The sequence below is a fragment of the Apostichopus japonicus genome, unplaced genomic scaffold (genome assembly GCF_037975245.1).
Source record: "Apostichopus japonicus isolate 1M-3 unplaced genomic scaffold, ASM3797524v1 Scaffold6, whole genome shotgun sequence".
Lineage (NCBI taxonomy): Eukaryota > Metazoa > Echinodermata > Holothuroidea > Aspidochirotida > Stichopodidae > Apostichopus > Apostichopus japonicus.
In genome coordinates this window covers 14,373-31,219 of record NW_027288850.1, presented here as the reverse complement: position 1 = coordinate 31,219, position 16,847 = coordinate 14,373, and the positions used below count along the sequence as shown (strand labels likewise).

The following is a 16,847-nucleotide window of genomic DNA, read 5'->3' as shown; positions in this document are numbered from 1 at the left end:
GAGACCCCTCTGCTTTGAGCTCTAGGATTTGTTTTTTTGTTCACTGTAGGAGGACTAACAGGGATTGTATTAGCTAATTCTTCAATAGACGTTATACTACACGACACTTACTATGTTGTTGCACATTTCCACTATGTACTATCAATGGGTGCTGTATTTGCTATATTTGCCGGATTTACACATTGATTTCCACTTTTTTCAGGAACCGCATTTCACCCACTATGATCAAAGGTTCAATTCTTCATAATGTTTATAGGGGTTAACCTAACCTTCTTCCCACAACACTTCCTAGGTTTAGCTGGAATGCCACGACGATACTCAGATTACCCAGACGCTTATACAACATGGAAAACTGTTTCATCCATAGGATCCTTAATCTCTCTAGTAGGTGCCCTGTTTTTTCTTTTCCTAATATGAGAAGCCTTTGCCTCTCAACGAAAGGTAAGAACCCCTTCTTTCGTTTCCGCATCTCTGGAATGACAATACGAAAGCTTTCCACCGTCACACCATACGTTTGAGGAAACCCCGACAACATTTCTACTAACAAAGTAAACTAAAAGAAGACTAGTTTAAAAAACATGAAGTTTCGACCTTCAAGTTCTCAGCGTTTAATCTGAGGTCTTCCAAATGAAAATCTTATCGGCTGTGTTATTTTCTCTATTCTTCCTAGGGATTATAGGTGTAGTTATAAAACGACTACATCTGCTCTCACTCCTTCTATGTTTAGAGCTTCTTTTAGTCTCCCTTTTTCTCAAAATATCTACCTGGTCTCAAATACATGACGAGCTTGTTTACTTAAAATTCTCCATTCTTCTTCTAACGTTTTCAGCGTGTGAGGCAAGCGCAGGGCTAGCTCTAATGGTATCCCTTTCACGGAGACACAAAACAGACTTATTAGCGAAAATAAAACTGCTACAAACGTAAAATGGCAACTTGAGCACAACTCGGTTTACAGGATGCATCCTCTCCTCTAATGGAAGAGCTAATCTATTTTCATGATTACACGTTAATTATACTAACTTTAATAATTATTTTGGTATTTTATGGACTTATATCTCTTGTTACTTCGTCTCTTACCAAACGATTTTTTCTGGAAGGGCAAGAACTAGAGACCATATGGACAATAGTGCCAGCGTTTATACTAATATTTATTGCCTTTCCCTCTCTTCAACTACTCTACTTGATGGACGAAGTCAAAAATCCCTTCCTAACAATTAAGGCGATAGGACATCAATGATACTGAAGATATGAATACACGGATTACCATGAAATAGAATTTGACTCTTACATGGTACCAACCTCAGACTTGGAAGCAGGTTTACCCCGACTACTTGAAGTAGACAACCGGTTAGTGTTGCCCTACCAAAACCCTATCCGGGTTTTGGTGTCATCTGCTGATGTATTACACTCATGAGCCGTCCCCTCCCTAGGAGTAAAGATGGATGCCGTGCCGGGTCGTCTTAACCAGACCTCTTTCCTATTAAGACGAACAGGATTATTTTACGGGCAATGCTCGGAGATATGCGGAGCAAATCACAGATTTATGCCGATAGTTATAGAATCAGTCCCATTCGAAAACTTTGAATCCTGAATAACGCAAAACCTTGAAGAATAAACCTTGGATAGCTTAATAAAAGCTTCAGCCTCTTGATCTGAAGATGGAAAATACCTTTCCTCCAAGGGATGCCACAATTAGACCTTTCCTGATTTATTATAAAATTCTTCCTAGCATGATCATTAGTAATAGTGATGATAGTAGTCCTTGTTAAGCAAAAATGACTAAGAGACAAGGAAGGAGACAGCCAACATAACAAAAAGATAGAACAACAACAAAAAGAATGAAAATGATAAAAAGATTATTTGGACAATTTTCGCCCGACACTATTTTATTTATCCCCCTACAGTTAGTTTCCTGCATGATAGCAATAGTATGAGCCCTTTACATTTTCCCAACCAACTTTTTTAGAGGCCGAATAAGATACATATGAACAACTGTCCGACTAGAGGCTATGAAGCTGCTTTTCCAAAACGGGAAGAAGGCTTCTGCTCCTTGAATAACTACTTTAACAGCGGTTTTTTTCATAATTTTATCAGTAAAACTAATGGGACTTTTCCCATACGCTTTTACAGTAACCAGACACGCCTCTTTTACTTACAGATTAGCAATACCTCTATGGTTAAGAGTAAATTTTCTAGGTTTCTTCATGGCTTTTAAAAGACGACTAAGACACCTGGTCCCACAAGGGACTCCGTCCTTCTTGATACCGGCTATGGTTTGAATAGAAACCCTAAGATTAATAGCACAGCCAATAGCTTTAGGTTTACGGCTAGCAGCCAAACTTACTGCTGGTCATTTACTCATTTTTCTACTTTCAACCGCCACCTGAATACTAGCTTCTAGACCTATAGTAAGAGCGCTAACCTTAATTATTCTAGGGTTACTGTTTATACTTGAAGTTGGTGTGGCCTGCATCCAAGCTTATGTATTTACATCCCTAGTTAAATTCTACCTAGACCAAAACATATAAATATGACCCATCAACACCCTTTCCACCTAGTAGATCAAAGACCATGACCGCTAACAGCCGCCTTCGGAGCTCTCATAATGACCTCAGGCTTAGTAGTGTGATTTCATTTAGGCACAATAACCTTATTCATAATAGGAATGCTAGCAACAACAGTGACAGCAATAAGATGATGACGAGATGTCGTCCGGGAAGCTACATTTCAGGGACACCACACTCTGGTAGTTATTAAAGGCTTACGATACGGAATGATATTATTCATAACATCAGAAGTTTGCTTTTTCTTTGCCTTTTTCTGAGCATTCTTTCACAGAAGACTGGCACCCACAGTAGAAATAGGGGTTTCATGACCTCCCACAGGAATTGACGCGCTGAAACCATTTCTAGTCCCCTTACTAAAAACAGCAGTATTACTATCCTCAGGAGCCACTATAACTTGGGCTCACCATAGAATAATAGAGAAAAATCGAGGGGAAGCGGTGCAAGCACTAGGGTTAACCGTAATTCTAGGACTGTACTTCACAGCTCTACAGGCATGAGAATATCTAGATGCCCCCTTTACTATTGCCGACAGAGTATATGGTTCTACCTTCTTTGTAGCAACCGGATTCCACGGGTTGCATGTAATAATAGGAACCACCTTTCTAGCCGTATGTTTTTTTCGGTTACTAAGCCACCATTTCTCTAACCACCACCACTTTGGATTTGAAGCCGCTGCATGATACTGACACTTCGTAGACGTAGTTTGGCTTTTCTTATATGTGTGCATCTACTGATGAGGATCATAAGAGGAGGAGGGAATTAAACCCTCGTCATTTGATTTCAAGTCAAGCGCAAAAACATTCTGCCACTCCTCCCTTTATATTAATAAGAAATAACAAAAATGAAATTTCTAGTTTTTCTGACTATAGCCATTATACTATCAAGTCTCCTATTAATTGTAGGACACTTCCTTCCCAGACGATCTTTAGAATTAGAAAAGAGGTCCCCTTATGAATGCGGATTCGACCCAATAAAATCAGCGCGTCTTCCGTTCTCCTTTCGGTTTTTCTTAGTAGCCATACTGTTTTTAATATTCGACTTAGAAATAGCGCTATTATTTCCAATAATACCCGCCTCTAGTAAAAATATATCTATACTTCTTCCTCTATCTTCAGTATTTTTAATAATACTGGCAGCGGGACTAGCATATGAATGACAGCAAGGAGGCCTAGAATGGGCAGAATAAATAAATGTTAACATTATTAAGAGTCTCGATTTCTACAATTGTTTTAATTAAAGTAAAGAAGTGAAAATGGAATGCTCTGTTCGTGGCCCTAGCCATGATGACCTTTCTTTCGATAACAACAGTGAAAAACAGAGGAAGAGCAAGTTGGTCGTTTCTTAGGCACAGCCTAGCGGTGGACTCACTATCAGCCCCCTTGATAATCCTTAGATGTTGACTAGCACCTCTATGTTTTCTGGCGCAGAAAGTCGTCAAGGGAAAAAGAGGAAGACTTCAAAAAGGATTTCTGGCACTCACCTGCTCTATTATATTCTTTCTTCTTCTAACGTTTTCCTCGCTAAAAATTCTCTCGTTTTTCATATGTTTTGAAGCAACCCTAATTCCTACCTTAGTTTTAATAACACGGTGAGGAGCAAAAGTAGAACGTCTTCAAGCTGGGACATACTTTCTTTTCTACACGTTGTTTGGCTCTCTTCCCCTTCTAGTATCCATTGTACTTATAAGCCAAACTACGTCCACATTGATGATACCCATATCCGAGATAGTAACATTACAGGGTAAAACCTTTTTCAGAATAAAAATATGGTGAATAATAACTATTGTGGCTTTCCTAGTAAAGATGCCAGTATACGGATTTCACCTGTGATTACCGAAGGCTCACGTAGAAGCACCGGTAGCAGGTTCCATGATACTGGCTGCAATTTTACTAAAGTTAGGTGGTTACGGTATAATACGAATGAAAGCTTACTTCCCAGACGTAACCACACTATCAGCCATCCTAACAGTTATATGTTGCTGAGGAGCCTTAATAACAAGCATCCTATGTACACGACAGACAGACCTTAAGGCCTTGATAGCGTACTCGTCAGTTGGCCATATGAGTCTAGTAGCAGCTGGTACAATAGTATTTTCGGACTGAACAATAAGGGGAGCTATAATGTTAATGATAGCTCACGGATTAGTTTCCTCAGCTTTGTTTGCCCTAGCCAAAATTTTATATGAACGAACACACACACGGAAAATTTTTATTACGCGAGGATTTAAGATGATTACAGTGCTCTTACCTTTCTGATGATTAATAAGGTGTGCAGCGAAACTCGGCCTACCACCTCTACCAAAACTTATAGGAGAACTCTACATAATAACAGGTATTATAAGGTGATCTATATTCTTAGCTCCAATATTAGGAGTAGCTACTGTATTTGGAGCAATCTACTCTTTACTTATCTACCAAAAAACAAAAACACAAAGAATTGTATTATCTTCCATGAGTTTCAATGAAATAAGCCCTCGGGAACACATTTTGATTCTCTTCCATCTTCTTCCCCTACTCTCTATAATAGTGGCGCCAAAATCATGTATGGTATGATCTAAATAGTTTAGAAAAACACTAATTTGTGGCATTAGAGACGGCATATTGTTTTGCCTTTAGATCCGAATCCTATGTGAATATTCTTGGCCTGCTAAGCCAAAGAATTTGTGGTTTAACTCCATGAAGGACTCGATGTTTTTCTCTCCAGGAACTGTTAATTCTAGTATTACCCTGACAATATTTATTATCCTACTAATAGCTTCATTTTTCTCGGCAAAGAGACTCAAGAAAAACAGCTTGCGAAAACTAAACGAGGCTAAAATAGCTCTTACGACTATGAAGGTTCTTGTTTTGCTATCATTGTTAAAATTGACTATTTTTATATTAGGAGGCGGAGAACCTTCTGTTTCTTCTGTTTTTCCATGGCTGAACACGGGTAAACTCAAATCTTTTCTGTCCATAAAAATAGACAGAAAGTTTATATTCTTTTCATCGGCCGCTTTATTAGTAACATGGTCTATAATAGAATTCTCTATATACTACATGAGAGCTGACCCAAACGGAAAAAACTTTTTCCGTTTACTAATGATTTTTCTTCTAAAAATGTTGATTTTAACGTCGGCCAAAAATATTTTCTTGTTTTTTGTAGGCTGAGAAGGAGTCGGGTTTTTGTCTTTTTTACTAATAAGGTGGTGATCTACTCGAACGGATGCGAAAGCCTCCGCTCTTCAGGCTATAGTATACAAACGGATAGGAGATATTGGAATTATAGTCGTGATATCTGGGCTACTAATAAAAACAAGAAGTTGAGATATAAAAAGTCTGTCCACGAAAAAAATTAGTGGATTTTGAGTATCTGCCATTTTGTTTACCTCTCTAATAGGAGCTATAGGGAAGTCAGCCCAGTTTGGGCTTCATCCGTGGCTACCAGCTGCAATGGAAGGGCCAACCCCAGTATCAGCCTTACTACACAGGTCAACAATGGTAGTGGCCGGTGTTTTTCTTCTAATTCGAATGACGACAATTATTACACCCTCTGAAACTTTTTTAAATATAACTCTGATTATAGGGGCCTTAACGGCTATTTTTGCGGCAACCTCAGCGTTTCAACAACATGATATTAAGAAGATAATAGCCTATTCTACAACAAGTCAGCTAGGTCTAATGGTTGTGTCTATAGGATTAGGTAAACCTAAAGTTGCCTTGTTTCATATATGCACCCATGCTTTCTTTAAGGCAATGCTGTTTTTGTGCTCGGGAAGAATTATACACAGACATAAAAAAGAACAAGATCTTCGAAAGATGTCTAAAATAAGGGAAAGCCTTCCCATAACCTCAAGATGTTTGTTTTTAGGGAGAATAGCTTTAATGGGAGTACCTTTTCTAAGAGGGTTTTACTCTAAGGACCTTATTTTGGAATTAGTTGTAGAAAAACCAAGAAACTTAATATCGTTTTCTCTAGCCATTATAGCCACGTTTTTGACAGCAGCTTATAGCTTCCGAATAATAACGTTCTGCTTCCTCAAAAACTCAAGAAAACCCCCTATAAAACCTATGAAAGAGGAGAAACCAAAACTTGTATTCCCTTTAGTACGACTAGCCATGGGGGCTATTTTTGCTGGATGGTTAATAGGCGCTTGACTCCTCAACCTCCCAAGACTATTCCCCATCGGTATAGTTAAGGCTATGCCACTAATTGTAACAGTAATTGGTGCTACCATAGTAAGATCTCTTATATTATCTAACAAAAGTAAAACAACCGCGAAAACTTTTTTCAGGAAGACGTGATTTTATACTTCTACATCACACATAATTTCAAGAAGTATAACAAAAGCCACTGCCTTAACCCTAACCACTCGAGCCCTAGATCGAGGTTGAAGAGAAACGGCAGGTGGACAAGGGATGTTTGCAGTTAAAAGGGACCTAACAAAGGCACAACAAATAACTCAAACAGGTTATATAAAGCAGTACCTTTTATCTATATCTCTTATTGTAGTATGCATTCTAACAACAGCAATGATTATATAACACATGTAATGATGAGTACTACAAAGCTCGAAGTGCTAAAAGAGAAGAGCCATAAGAAACTACCAAAGCCACAATCAAGACCACTAAAAGAGCCAACCCTCCTACAAGCAAGTAAGCTCCCCCATAATCGTATAATACAGAAAGAGAAGATAAATCTTTTAAAGGGGAAAGAAGATTAAACAAGGTTCTTGATTCTAGGAAGTCCTCAAATATAAAAAGGACCCAGAAAGACAGCAACAAAAAAAGCAACACTACCTCCCCCAAATTACTAACCATTGGATACCGATCGGCAGATAAAGCACTAGAATACACGAAGACCACAAGCATACCACCCATATAAATCAAAAGTAAAAGAAGTGCTAAAAATGTTAAACCAAGAGAAGTTAAAACCACACACCCGAATAGAGACCTTATCATTAAACCCAAAGCCGCATAGTAAGGTGAAAGACTGTAAAAAACTAAAGTACTACCTAACAACAAAAGCAACATGAACAAGTAAAACACCATTTATATAAATGACAGGACCGCTACGAAAGAGGCACCCTCTTTTTCGAATACTAAAAGGATCTTTGGTGGACCTTCCGGCCCCAAGAAAACTTTCCGTATGATGAAAATTTGGATCTCTTTTAAGACTATGTTTAATAGTACAACTAATCACCGGGATATTTTTGGCTATGCACTACACCGCTGATATTTCCCTAGCTTTCTCGTCAGTAAGACACATATGCCGAGACGTAAAATATGGATGACTCCTTCGAAATATTCACGCAAAAAGAGCTTCCTTCTTCTTTATTTGTCTTTACTGCCACATAGGACGAGGTATATACTACGGATCCTACGTAAAACAGGAAACGTGAAACATAGGAGTTATATTGTTTTTAATAACGATGGTTACTGCTTTCGTAGGATACGTATTGCCTTGAGGTCAAATGTCTTTCTGAGCCGCAACAGTAATTACAAAACTTCTATCAGCTGTACCTTATATAGGGGAGATGTTAGTGCAATGAGTATGGGGAGGGTTTTCTGTAGACAAAGCTACACTGACTCGATTCTTTACCTTTCACTTCCTTTTCCCTTTTATTATAGCAGCTTTATCAATTATACACCTACTATTTTTACATCAGACAGGCTCCAAAAACCCAACAGGCTTAGACAGTAAATATGATAAGGCCCCATTTCACGTTTACTTCTCAACTAAGGATCTTGTAGGATTTTTAGTTCTGTTGGCAGGGATTCTTACACTTGCTCTTTTAGCTCCAACAGCTTTAAAAGACCCAGAGAACTTTATCCCTGCCAACCCGCTAGTAACGCCTACCCACATCCAGCCAGAGTGATATTTCCTCTTTGCTTACGCAATACTCCGCTCTATCCCTAAAAAGCTAGGAGGGGTTATCGCGTTACTAGCAGCTGTATTAGTATGATTTTTAGTCCCGATTCTTCACACCTCATGAAAACAAGCTTCGACATTTCGACCACTAAGACAAGTCACGTTTTGAATTCTAGCTGCAACTTTTATTATTTTGACATGAATAGGGAGACAACCTGTTGAGGAACCGTATATAATAATAGGGCAGGTAGCCTCTGTACTTTATTTCTCTATATTTGTTTTTCTCTTCCCGGGAATAGCAGTAATAGAAAAAAAGCTTCTGTTACGATATTAGAGTAGCTTAAGGCCAAAGCTTGGCGTTGAAAATGCCAGATCAAAGGTTGAACTCCTTTCTCTAATAAAAGCTTGGTTCTAGCTTAAATTTTAGCTTTCTTCTATCTGCCACATGTAAGTTATTAAACGAACCAGCAAGAGGAGTTATAATGTGAAACCTTCTAACTCAATCTATAAGTTAAAATACCTAAAGAAGATATACCTTGCGACTGCAGTGCTTAGTTTTATTAAATCTGGGAAACCAGGAAATAGATAAGAAGAAAAGGGATGGTCAATAACGTGCCAGCAACCGCGGTTACACGTTAATCCCCAGTTAAACCTCACCGGTTAAAGGAAGTAAAGCTCAGAAAACTAGCTATGAGTAAAAACTCAGCAGTAATAAGCTAAATAATAGAAAAATAGCTAGGAAAGCTCAACTGAAAAAGTGAGGAATAAACTGGAATTAGATACTCCACTATACTCACTAGTAAACCCTAAAACACCAGAGTAGTACGGCTAAAGGCTAAAACTTAAAGAACTTGGCGGTTTTCTACCCCTTTTCGGAGGAGCTTGTCATTGAATCGATAACCCACGAGGAACCTCACCACCCAAAGACAAATTCAGCTTGTATACCATCGTCGTCAGTTCACCTCTTTAAGAAAGTGAGCGAAAAGGAATTACCCTCAACGTCAGATCAAGGTGCAGCTTATAGGGTGGGAATAGATGAGCTACTTTATTTGTTAACAGAGAATTTAGCATTGAAAAAGTTAATGAAAGAGGATTCGATAGTAATAAAAGTAAAGAGAAACACTATGAAATCAGCTCTAGAATGCGCACACATCGCCCGTCACTCTCGTCAAACGAGGAGAAAAGTCGTAACATAGTAGGTGTACCGGAAGGTGTACCTGGTTAAAGCTTTTGTAGTTTCAGAAAAACGAGGGCTTTTCAAGCCCTAAACCCAAGTTAGACTCTTGGTAAAAGCAGCTATAAAAGTTAACGACAAACAGCCAGTCTTGTAAACTGGAAAAGAGGGTTTAACTCCCTCTTATAGCTTTTAGGTAAATTATCTCCCCTTAGGAACCCCTCCCCGGCTCAGATCCGTCTTCACAACTTCTCTACGTTCAGTATTATAGTCTCCCATCGCGGAACTATTTTCTCTTCTCTTACTCTTTTAGCCTTAAGCTTTACTAGACAAACGCTTCCCTATAATAGTTAAAGTATGTTTGCTCGGACGCCTTCAACTCTATAATCCCCTTCGGGCACCTTTCTACTATCTACGACAATACCTACGGTCTACTAGCCCCCAGGTATTTTCTCCGATGTCTCCACGGTACCCTCTTAGGACATTATAGTTAATCTATAGCTCGCTTTGTTTTACCTAACGTTAATTATCGTCTTTATAACCTTACTCCTTTATATAATACTTGATCCAACAAGACCCGCTCTCCTTTGCTTAATCGCTCGGCGTGACAAAAATTTTTGTTCCATTTATATAAATGATAATACTCAGAAGCTAGTTTATTAAAAATAACTGCTTTGGGAGCCGTTGATATAGGAATTTCCTATGCTTCTGAAAAGGTAAGGAACGAACTTACATCTAGGGAATCAAAGTCCCTTATTTTTCATTAAAATACTTCTCAGTTTATGTTTACAGCAGTACTGGGTTGAGTTGAAGCTGAAACAATAGCATTTGGCCGTTAACCAAAAGGATGAAGGTTGTACTCCTTTCAACTCAGAAGTTTAAATAGCAAAGTTAGTAATGCGATAGATTTAGGCTCTATGACCAGAGGTGCAAATCCTTTTTTAAACTATATGTGGAGTCTAAATTACTTTTAGATCTTCTGCTTGCAAGGCAAATGTTTTTATAAACTAAAACCACGGAAGACTTAGGTTAACTAAACCTTGAGCCTTCAAAGCTCAAAATACAAATTAGAATTTTGTAGTCTTTGGGTCTTAAGGTGTTTTACATGTTTGATTGCAAATCAAAAGTTTCTGGTTAAAAACAGATAAGACTTTAATTATGTTAACAGACTGTTTATATAAAAGACAGAACCTGCATAACTTTATGTTATTTACTTCTTCTAAATTAAATAAAAGGTTACAGAATTGGTTTTTATATACAATACAAGCATATATGAGGATTACTTCAAGACAGTTTGAGTTGCACAAACCTTCACTCCGTGTAAAAGAGTAGCTTACTCCCTAGCTATGTCCTGTAATTTTTAAAACGCAAAGTAAGCTAATTTAAGCTTTTGGGCTCATACTCCAAGAATGGGGGTTAAAATCTCCCCTTTGCAATAAATAAGGTATAACGAAGCTTACAGGAATTTAACCTATGTTTTTGGTCTGACAGTCCAACGTTTTTCTAAACTAAAACTTCTTTTTCTTAAAAGGCAAGATGGCTGAAAAAGCATAGGATTGTAAATCCTTGAATGTAGGTGAAAGTCTTACTCTTCGCCATACCCTATTATTATTGAAATATATCTGACTTCCAATCAGAAGACCTTGGTTAAAACCCCAAGATAGTGTAATACTAGAAGAAGCTAAACCTTTGTTCCTCTTAATGGAAACTTTTAGGGGTGGTTAGACGCTATTTATATAAATAAAAACTTAAAAAGAGAAATATAGATAACAGAGGATACCTTAATAGCAAAGCGGTAATGCAGGGGACCTAAGCTCCCTCATCAAAAGTTCAACTCTTTTTTAAGGTTGTGGACATATTATTTTTCATCATTCAGGCACTTGCTTTTTTAGTTCCGATTCTTATTTCTGTGGCTTTCCTCACTTTAGTGGAGCGAAAGGTTCTTGGGTATATGCAGTTTCGTAAGGGCCCGAAAGTTGTAGGACCATATGGATTACTACAACCATTTGCTGACGCATTAAAGCTATTTGTGAAGGAAACGCTAAAGCCCTCAACAGCTTCTCCATACTTGTTCTTTTTTTCCCCTCTTCTGTTTTTAATCCTAGCGCTCGTTCTATGGTCATTAATACCCATTCCCCAACCTACCTTAAAAGTAAAATTATCTCTTCTTTTAGTATTAGGAGTTTCAAGACTAGCTGTTTATGCCCTTTTAGGGTCTGGATGAGCTTCAAAATCTAAGTATTCCCTGCTAGGTGGGATACGAGCAGTGGCTCAGACAATTTCATACGAAATAAGAATGGGTCTTATTTTATTATCCATACTTATTTGAACGGGATCTTTTTCTCTTAAGGAAATAACTTTATCTCAACAAAATTGCTGAATGTTACTACCTCATTTACCACTTCTCTTTATGTGGCTGATCTCTACGCTTGCTGAAACTAAACGAGCGCCTTTTGACTTAACAGAGGGGGAATCAGAACTAGTCTCAGGATATAAAGTTGAGTATGCTGGAGGTCCATTTGCCTTATTTTTTATAGCGGAATACGCAAAAATTATATTCATGAAAGTCTTAAGAATTATCATTTTTATGGGGGGAGGAAGGCCATTTTCCACCATACCAGTAATTGCTAGACTTATTATAAGAACGAAGGCAATAGCCCTTGTGTTCTTTTTTTTATGAGTTCGGGCCTCTTATCCACGGTTCCGTTATGACCAACTAATGCACCTGACATGAAAGAATTATCTTCCACTATCACTAGGTCTTTTTTCTCTTACCTTAAGTATACTGGTTATCACAAAAAGGTCTCCGTTTATTTTATAAAGTTAGTAAGGACTTACTCCTAGTTGGAATATCTGACCGATAATCAGACAGTAGAGGTTAAAGTCCTCTTAAGTCCTATGAAACGACTAGTAAAAGCTTTTCTCTTAACTAGGTTAATAGCTGGGACAAGATTAGTTATATTTTCCAATCACTGATTTCCAATATGATTAGGGTTAGAATTAAGAACCCTGTCAATAATACCCCTGCTCAGGTACACTAGACAATCTCGAAGAGTAGAAGCCACACTGAAGTACTTTTTAGTACAAGCATTTAGAGCTGCTCTATTACTGAAAGGAGCCGTTCTTAATCTCTGGATAAGAAAAAGATGAGACGTGAAAAGAATAACTTCACCAATATCTTATTTTATAATAACAGCCGCGTTAATAATAAAGTTAGGTCTAGCCCCATGCCACTTTTGGTTCCCCGACGTCTTAAGAGGACTCCCATTCCTTAGTACTATAATAATAGCATGTTGACAAAAGATAGCTCCGATGTTCTTATTACTATCACTCTCGAAATTAGTTTCGTCTGAAATTATAATAGTCTGCTCCATATTATCCGTTTTAGTCGGAGGATGAGGAGGGTTAAAACAGATAAGAGTACGAAAGATACTAGCGTATTCCTCAATTGGGCATCTAGGATGAATTACATGTGTAGCTTTTTTTATCCCTGAGGTATCCTACTTACTATTTTTATTCTACATACTAAAAAAAACAGCCATTCTACTTATATGTCATAAAGGCTCTCTTTATTATCTTTCTTCTCTTAGAAAGTCAAAAGTCGTCCCTATCACAGCCATACTGTTTTCGATAGCTCTTTTATCTTTAGGAGGACTACCCCCTTTGGGTGGCTTCATCAAAAAGGTAATACCATTAATTGTGTTCTCGCTAAACGGAAAAAATTTTATAATACCGTTTTTCCTTATAGGAAGACTAATAAGACTATTTTTCTACATACGAATAGTTTTCAAAACTAGGCTAACCTTGTTTCCACAACACAGACTTAAAATAGTATCATCTCGCACCGGGAAAAGGAGACTCTCACAACCTATTATAAGCACACTAATCCCGATAACGATTTGAGGATTACTTCTTCTTCCCATATTCTTTTTATTCATATAAAGATAAAAGTTAAAAGCGAATAAATAAAAGATTTTAAAGTATTATTATATAATATAAGACAGTACCGCAAGGGAAAGCTGAAATATAATGAAAGTTTAAAAAAAGGATAAGAGTTAATCGTACCTTTTGTATTATGGTTTAACAAGATCTGATGATAAACAGAACAGCACCCGAAATCTGGAGAGCTAACCAAACCCTCTCAAAGGAGAACTACACAACCACTGTTGCAAGAGTGGTAAAAGAGGTTTGGTTAGAGATGATATGTTTAACGCGCCAGATGATAGCTGGTTTTCTTAGAAAAAAGTTTAAGCTTTTCTCCCTTATTCACAGTTTTTACCTTAAAGGAAAATATTAGGAAAGAAAAAAGGGAAGAAAGAGAAAAGAAGATAAGTTCTTTTCTCAAAAAGGAAACAACCAGGAAAGAAGGAAAGACCAAAACAAGTGAAAAGGGAAAGGATCAAAGTAGGCCTAAAAGCGGCCATCTAAAAGAAAGCGTTAAAGCTCAAATCCTCTTAACCCGAAAATTTTTGATACTAGATCCAACCTCTTTTAAACTAAAGGAAAATAATAATGTTAAAACGAGTAAGAAAAAGACTTTGTTACCCACTAAAGGAAAACTAAAACAAAACCAAGAACGCCTAAAACCACAAGAGTAAGCATCAAGGAATCCTTTCCCAACACAGGAAGTGGCCAAACAAGGAAAAAGGGGAAGAAAGGAACTAGGCAAATAAAAAGGGGGACTGTTTACCAAAAACATAGCCCCACGAACTTCATATGTGGGGTGCAGCCTGCCCAGTGGAATTTATTCTAAACGGCCGCGGTATTTTGACCGTGCAAAGGTAGCATAATCACTTGTCTCTTAAATGGGGACCTGTATGAATGGCTTTTCACTCTTTCACTGTCTCTCTTCCCTCCCTCCTAATCTTCTAATCACGTGAAGAAGCGTGAACAAATAAGAAAGACGAGAAGACCCTGTCGAGCTTAAGCTAACCCTGAAATGTCGTCTACCTTTTTCTTAGAAAGAGGTAAATTTCAGATAAAGTTTTGGTTGGGGCAACCGTGGAGAAAAAGAATCCTCCAGTTAGTTAGGAAGAAAACCTTTCACCTAAAAAATTTAGCGACCCAGTTACTCTGGTAAACGGAAAAAGTTACCGCAGGGATAACAGCGTTATCTTCTCTAAGAGCCCATATTGACGAGAAGGATTGCGACCTCGATGTTGGATTGGGGTAACCAAAGGGTGTAGCAGCTCTTTAAGGTTGGACTGTTCGTCCATTAACTCCCTACATGATCTGAGTTCAGACCGACGTAAGTCAGGTCAGCTTCTATCTTCTAAATAACCCTTCTAGTACGAAAGGACCGAAGGGAGGCCTTCAATGACCAACGTTAAAAGGTAAAAAAACAAGAAAAAAAGTTAATAATATATTTCTTAGTTAAATCTAGGGAACGTCTAAAAGAGACGTGAAAACAAATTCGCTTAAACCTACGTTAAAAAAAAAGTTTTAGGATTTTTACACAAGGGGACCCCCTTATAGTTTTCCAGAATTTTTAATTTTAAGAAACATGAAACTAAGACGCTGACTTTTTTCTACTAAACACAAGGACATTGGTACACTTTATTTAATTTTTGGAGCGTGAGCAGGAATGGTTGGAACAGCCATGAGAGTCATAATCCGAACAGAACTAGCCCAGCCAGGTTCTCTTCTTCAAGACGACCAAGTTTATAAAGTTGTGGTAACAGCCCATGCTTTAGTTATGATATTCTTTATGGTGATGCCAATAATGATTGGAGGATTTGGTAAATGGTTAATTCCTCTAATGATAGGTGCTCCAGACATGGCTTTCCCACCGAATGAAAAAAATGAGATTTAGACTAATACCTCCCTCCTTCATTCTTCTTCTTGCCTCTGCAGGAGTTGAAAGAGGGGCCGGAACAGGGTGAACAATTTACCCTCCACTCTCAAGCAATATTGCCCACGCAGGAGGATCTGTTGACCTAGCTATTTTTTCACTACACTTGGCTGGTGCCTCCTCAATTCTAGCTTCCATAAAATTCATAACCACAATTATTAATATGCGGACTCCGGGGATAACTTTTGATCGACTTCCCTTATTCGTGTGATCCGTATTTATAACTGCTATTCTTTTACTTCTGAGCCTTCCAGTACTAGCTGGAGCTATAACGATGTTACTAACGGACCGTAAAATTAAAACAACTTTTTTTGACCCAGCAGGTGGAGGAGACCCAATATTGTTTCAACACTTGTTCTGATTCTTCGGACACCCAGAAGTTTATATTTTAATACTACCTGGATTTGGTATGATCTCTCACGTTATAGCACATTATAGAGGTAAGCAAGAACCCTTCGGTTATTTAGGTATGGTGTATGCCATGGTGGCTATAGGGATACTAGGATTTCTTGTTTGGGCCCACCATATGTTTACTGTTGGTATGGATGTAGACAACCCGTGCCTACTTCACAGCAGCTACCATGATTATTGCTGTTCCAACCGGAATAAAGGTATTTAGATGGATGATCACGTTACAAGGGTCAAAGTTAGTCTGAGAGACCCCTCTGCTTTGAGCTCTAGGATTTGTTTTTTTGTTCACTGTAGGAGGACTAACAGGGATTGTATTAGCTAATTCTTCAATAGACGTTATACTACACGACACTTACTATTTGTTGCACATTTCACCTATGTACTATCAATGGGTGCTGTATTTGCTATATTTGCCGGATTTACACATTGATTTCCACTTTTTTCAGGAACCGCATTTCACCCACTATGATCAAAGGTTCAATTCTTCATAATGTTTATAGGGGTTAACCTAACCTTCTTCCCACAACACTTCCTAGGTTTAGCTGGAATGCCACGACGATACTCAGATTACCCAGACGCTTATACAACATGGAAAACTGTTTCATCCATAGGATCCTTAATCTCTCTAGTAGGTGCCCTGTTTTTTCTTTTCCTAATATGAGAAGCCCTTTGCCTCTCAACGAAAGGTAAGAACCCCTTCTTTCGTTTCCAGCATCTCTGGAATGACAATACGAAAGCTTTCCACCGTCACACCCATACGTTTGAGGAAACCCGACAACATTTCTACTAACAAAGTAAACTAAAAGAAGACTAGTTTAAAAACATGAAGTTTCGACCTTCAGTTCTCAGCGTTTAATCTGAGGTCTTCCAAATGAAAATCTTATCGGCTGTGTTATTTTCTCTATTCTTCCTAGGGATTATAGGTGTAGTTATAAAACGACTACATCTGCTCTCACTCCTTCTATGTTTAGAGCTTCTTTTAGTCTCCCTTTTT

General features: G+C 38.0%; 3 protein-coding genes across 3 annotated transcripts; all 3 read left to right on the top strand.

Annotated features, from left to right (window-relative positions):
* Positions 1–3,967: 3,967 nt before the first annotated feature.
* Positions 3,968–14,952, top strand: LOC139965207 (NADH-ubiquinone oxidoreductase chain 4-like; the record flags this gene model as incomplete). The annotated part of the gene is given in 1 exon segment (XM_071967361.1): positions 3,968–14,952. A coding segment is annotated over 1 exon segment (855 nt), but the record flags the coding sequence as incomplete, so codon positions are not given.
* LOC139965206 (NADH-ubiquinone oxidoreductase chain 5-like) lies at positions 5,243–14,952 on the top strand. Its single transcript, XM_071967359.1, is given in 1 exon segment — positions 5,243–14,952. A coding segment is annotated over 1 exon segment (1,461 nt). The 3' UTR covers positions 6,704–14,952.
* On the top strand, positions 10,938–14,952 carry LOC139965209 (NADH-ubiquinone oxidoreductase chain 1-like). Its single transcript, XM_071967363.1, is given in 2 exon segments — positions 10,938–10,944; positions 11,406–14,952. Coding segments are annotated over 2 exon segments (1,014 nt in total). The 3' UTR covers positions 12,413–14,952.
* Positions 14,953–16,847: the final 1,895 nt, after the last annotated feature.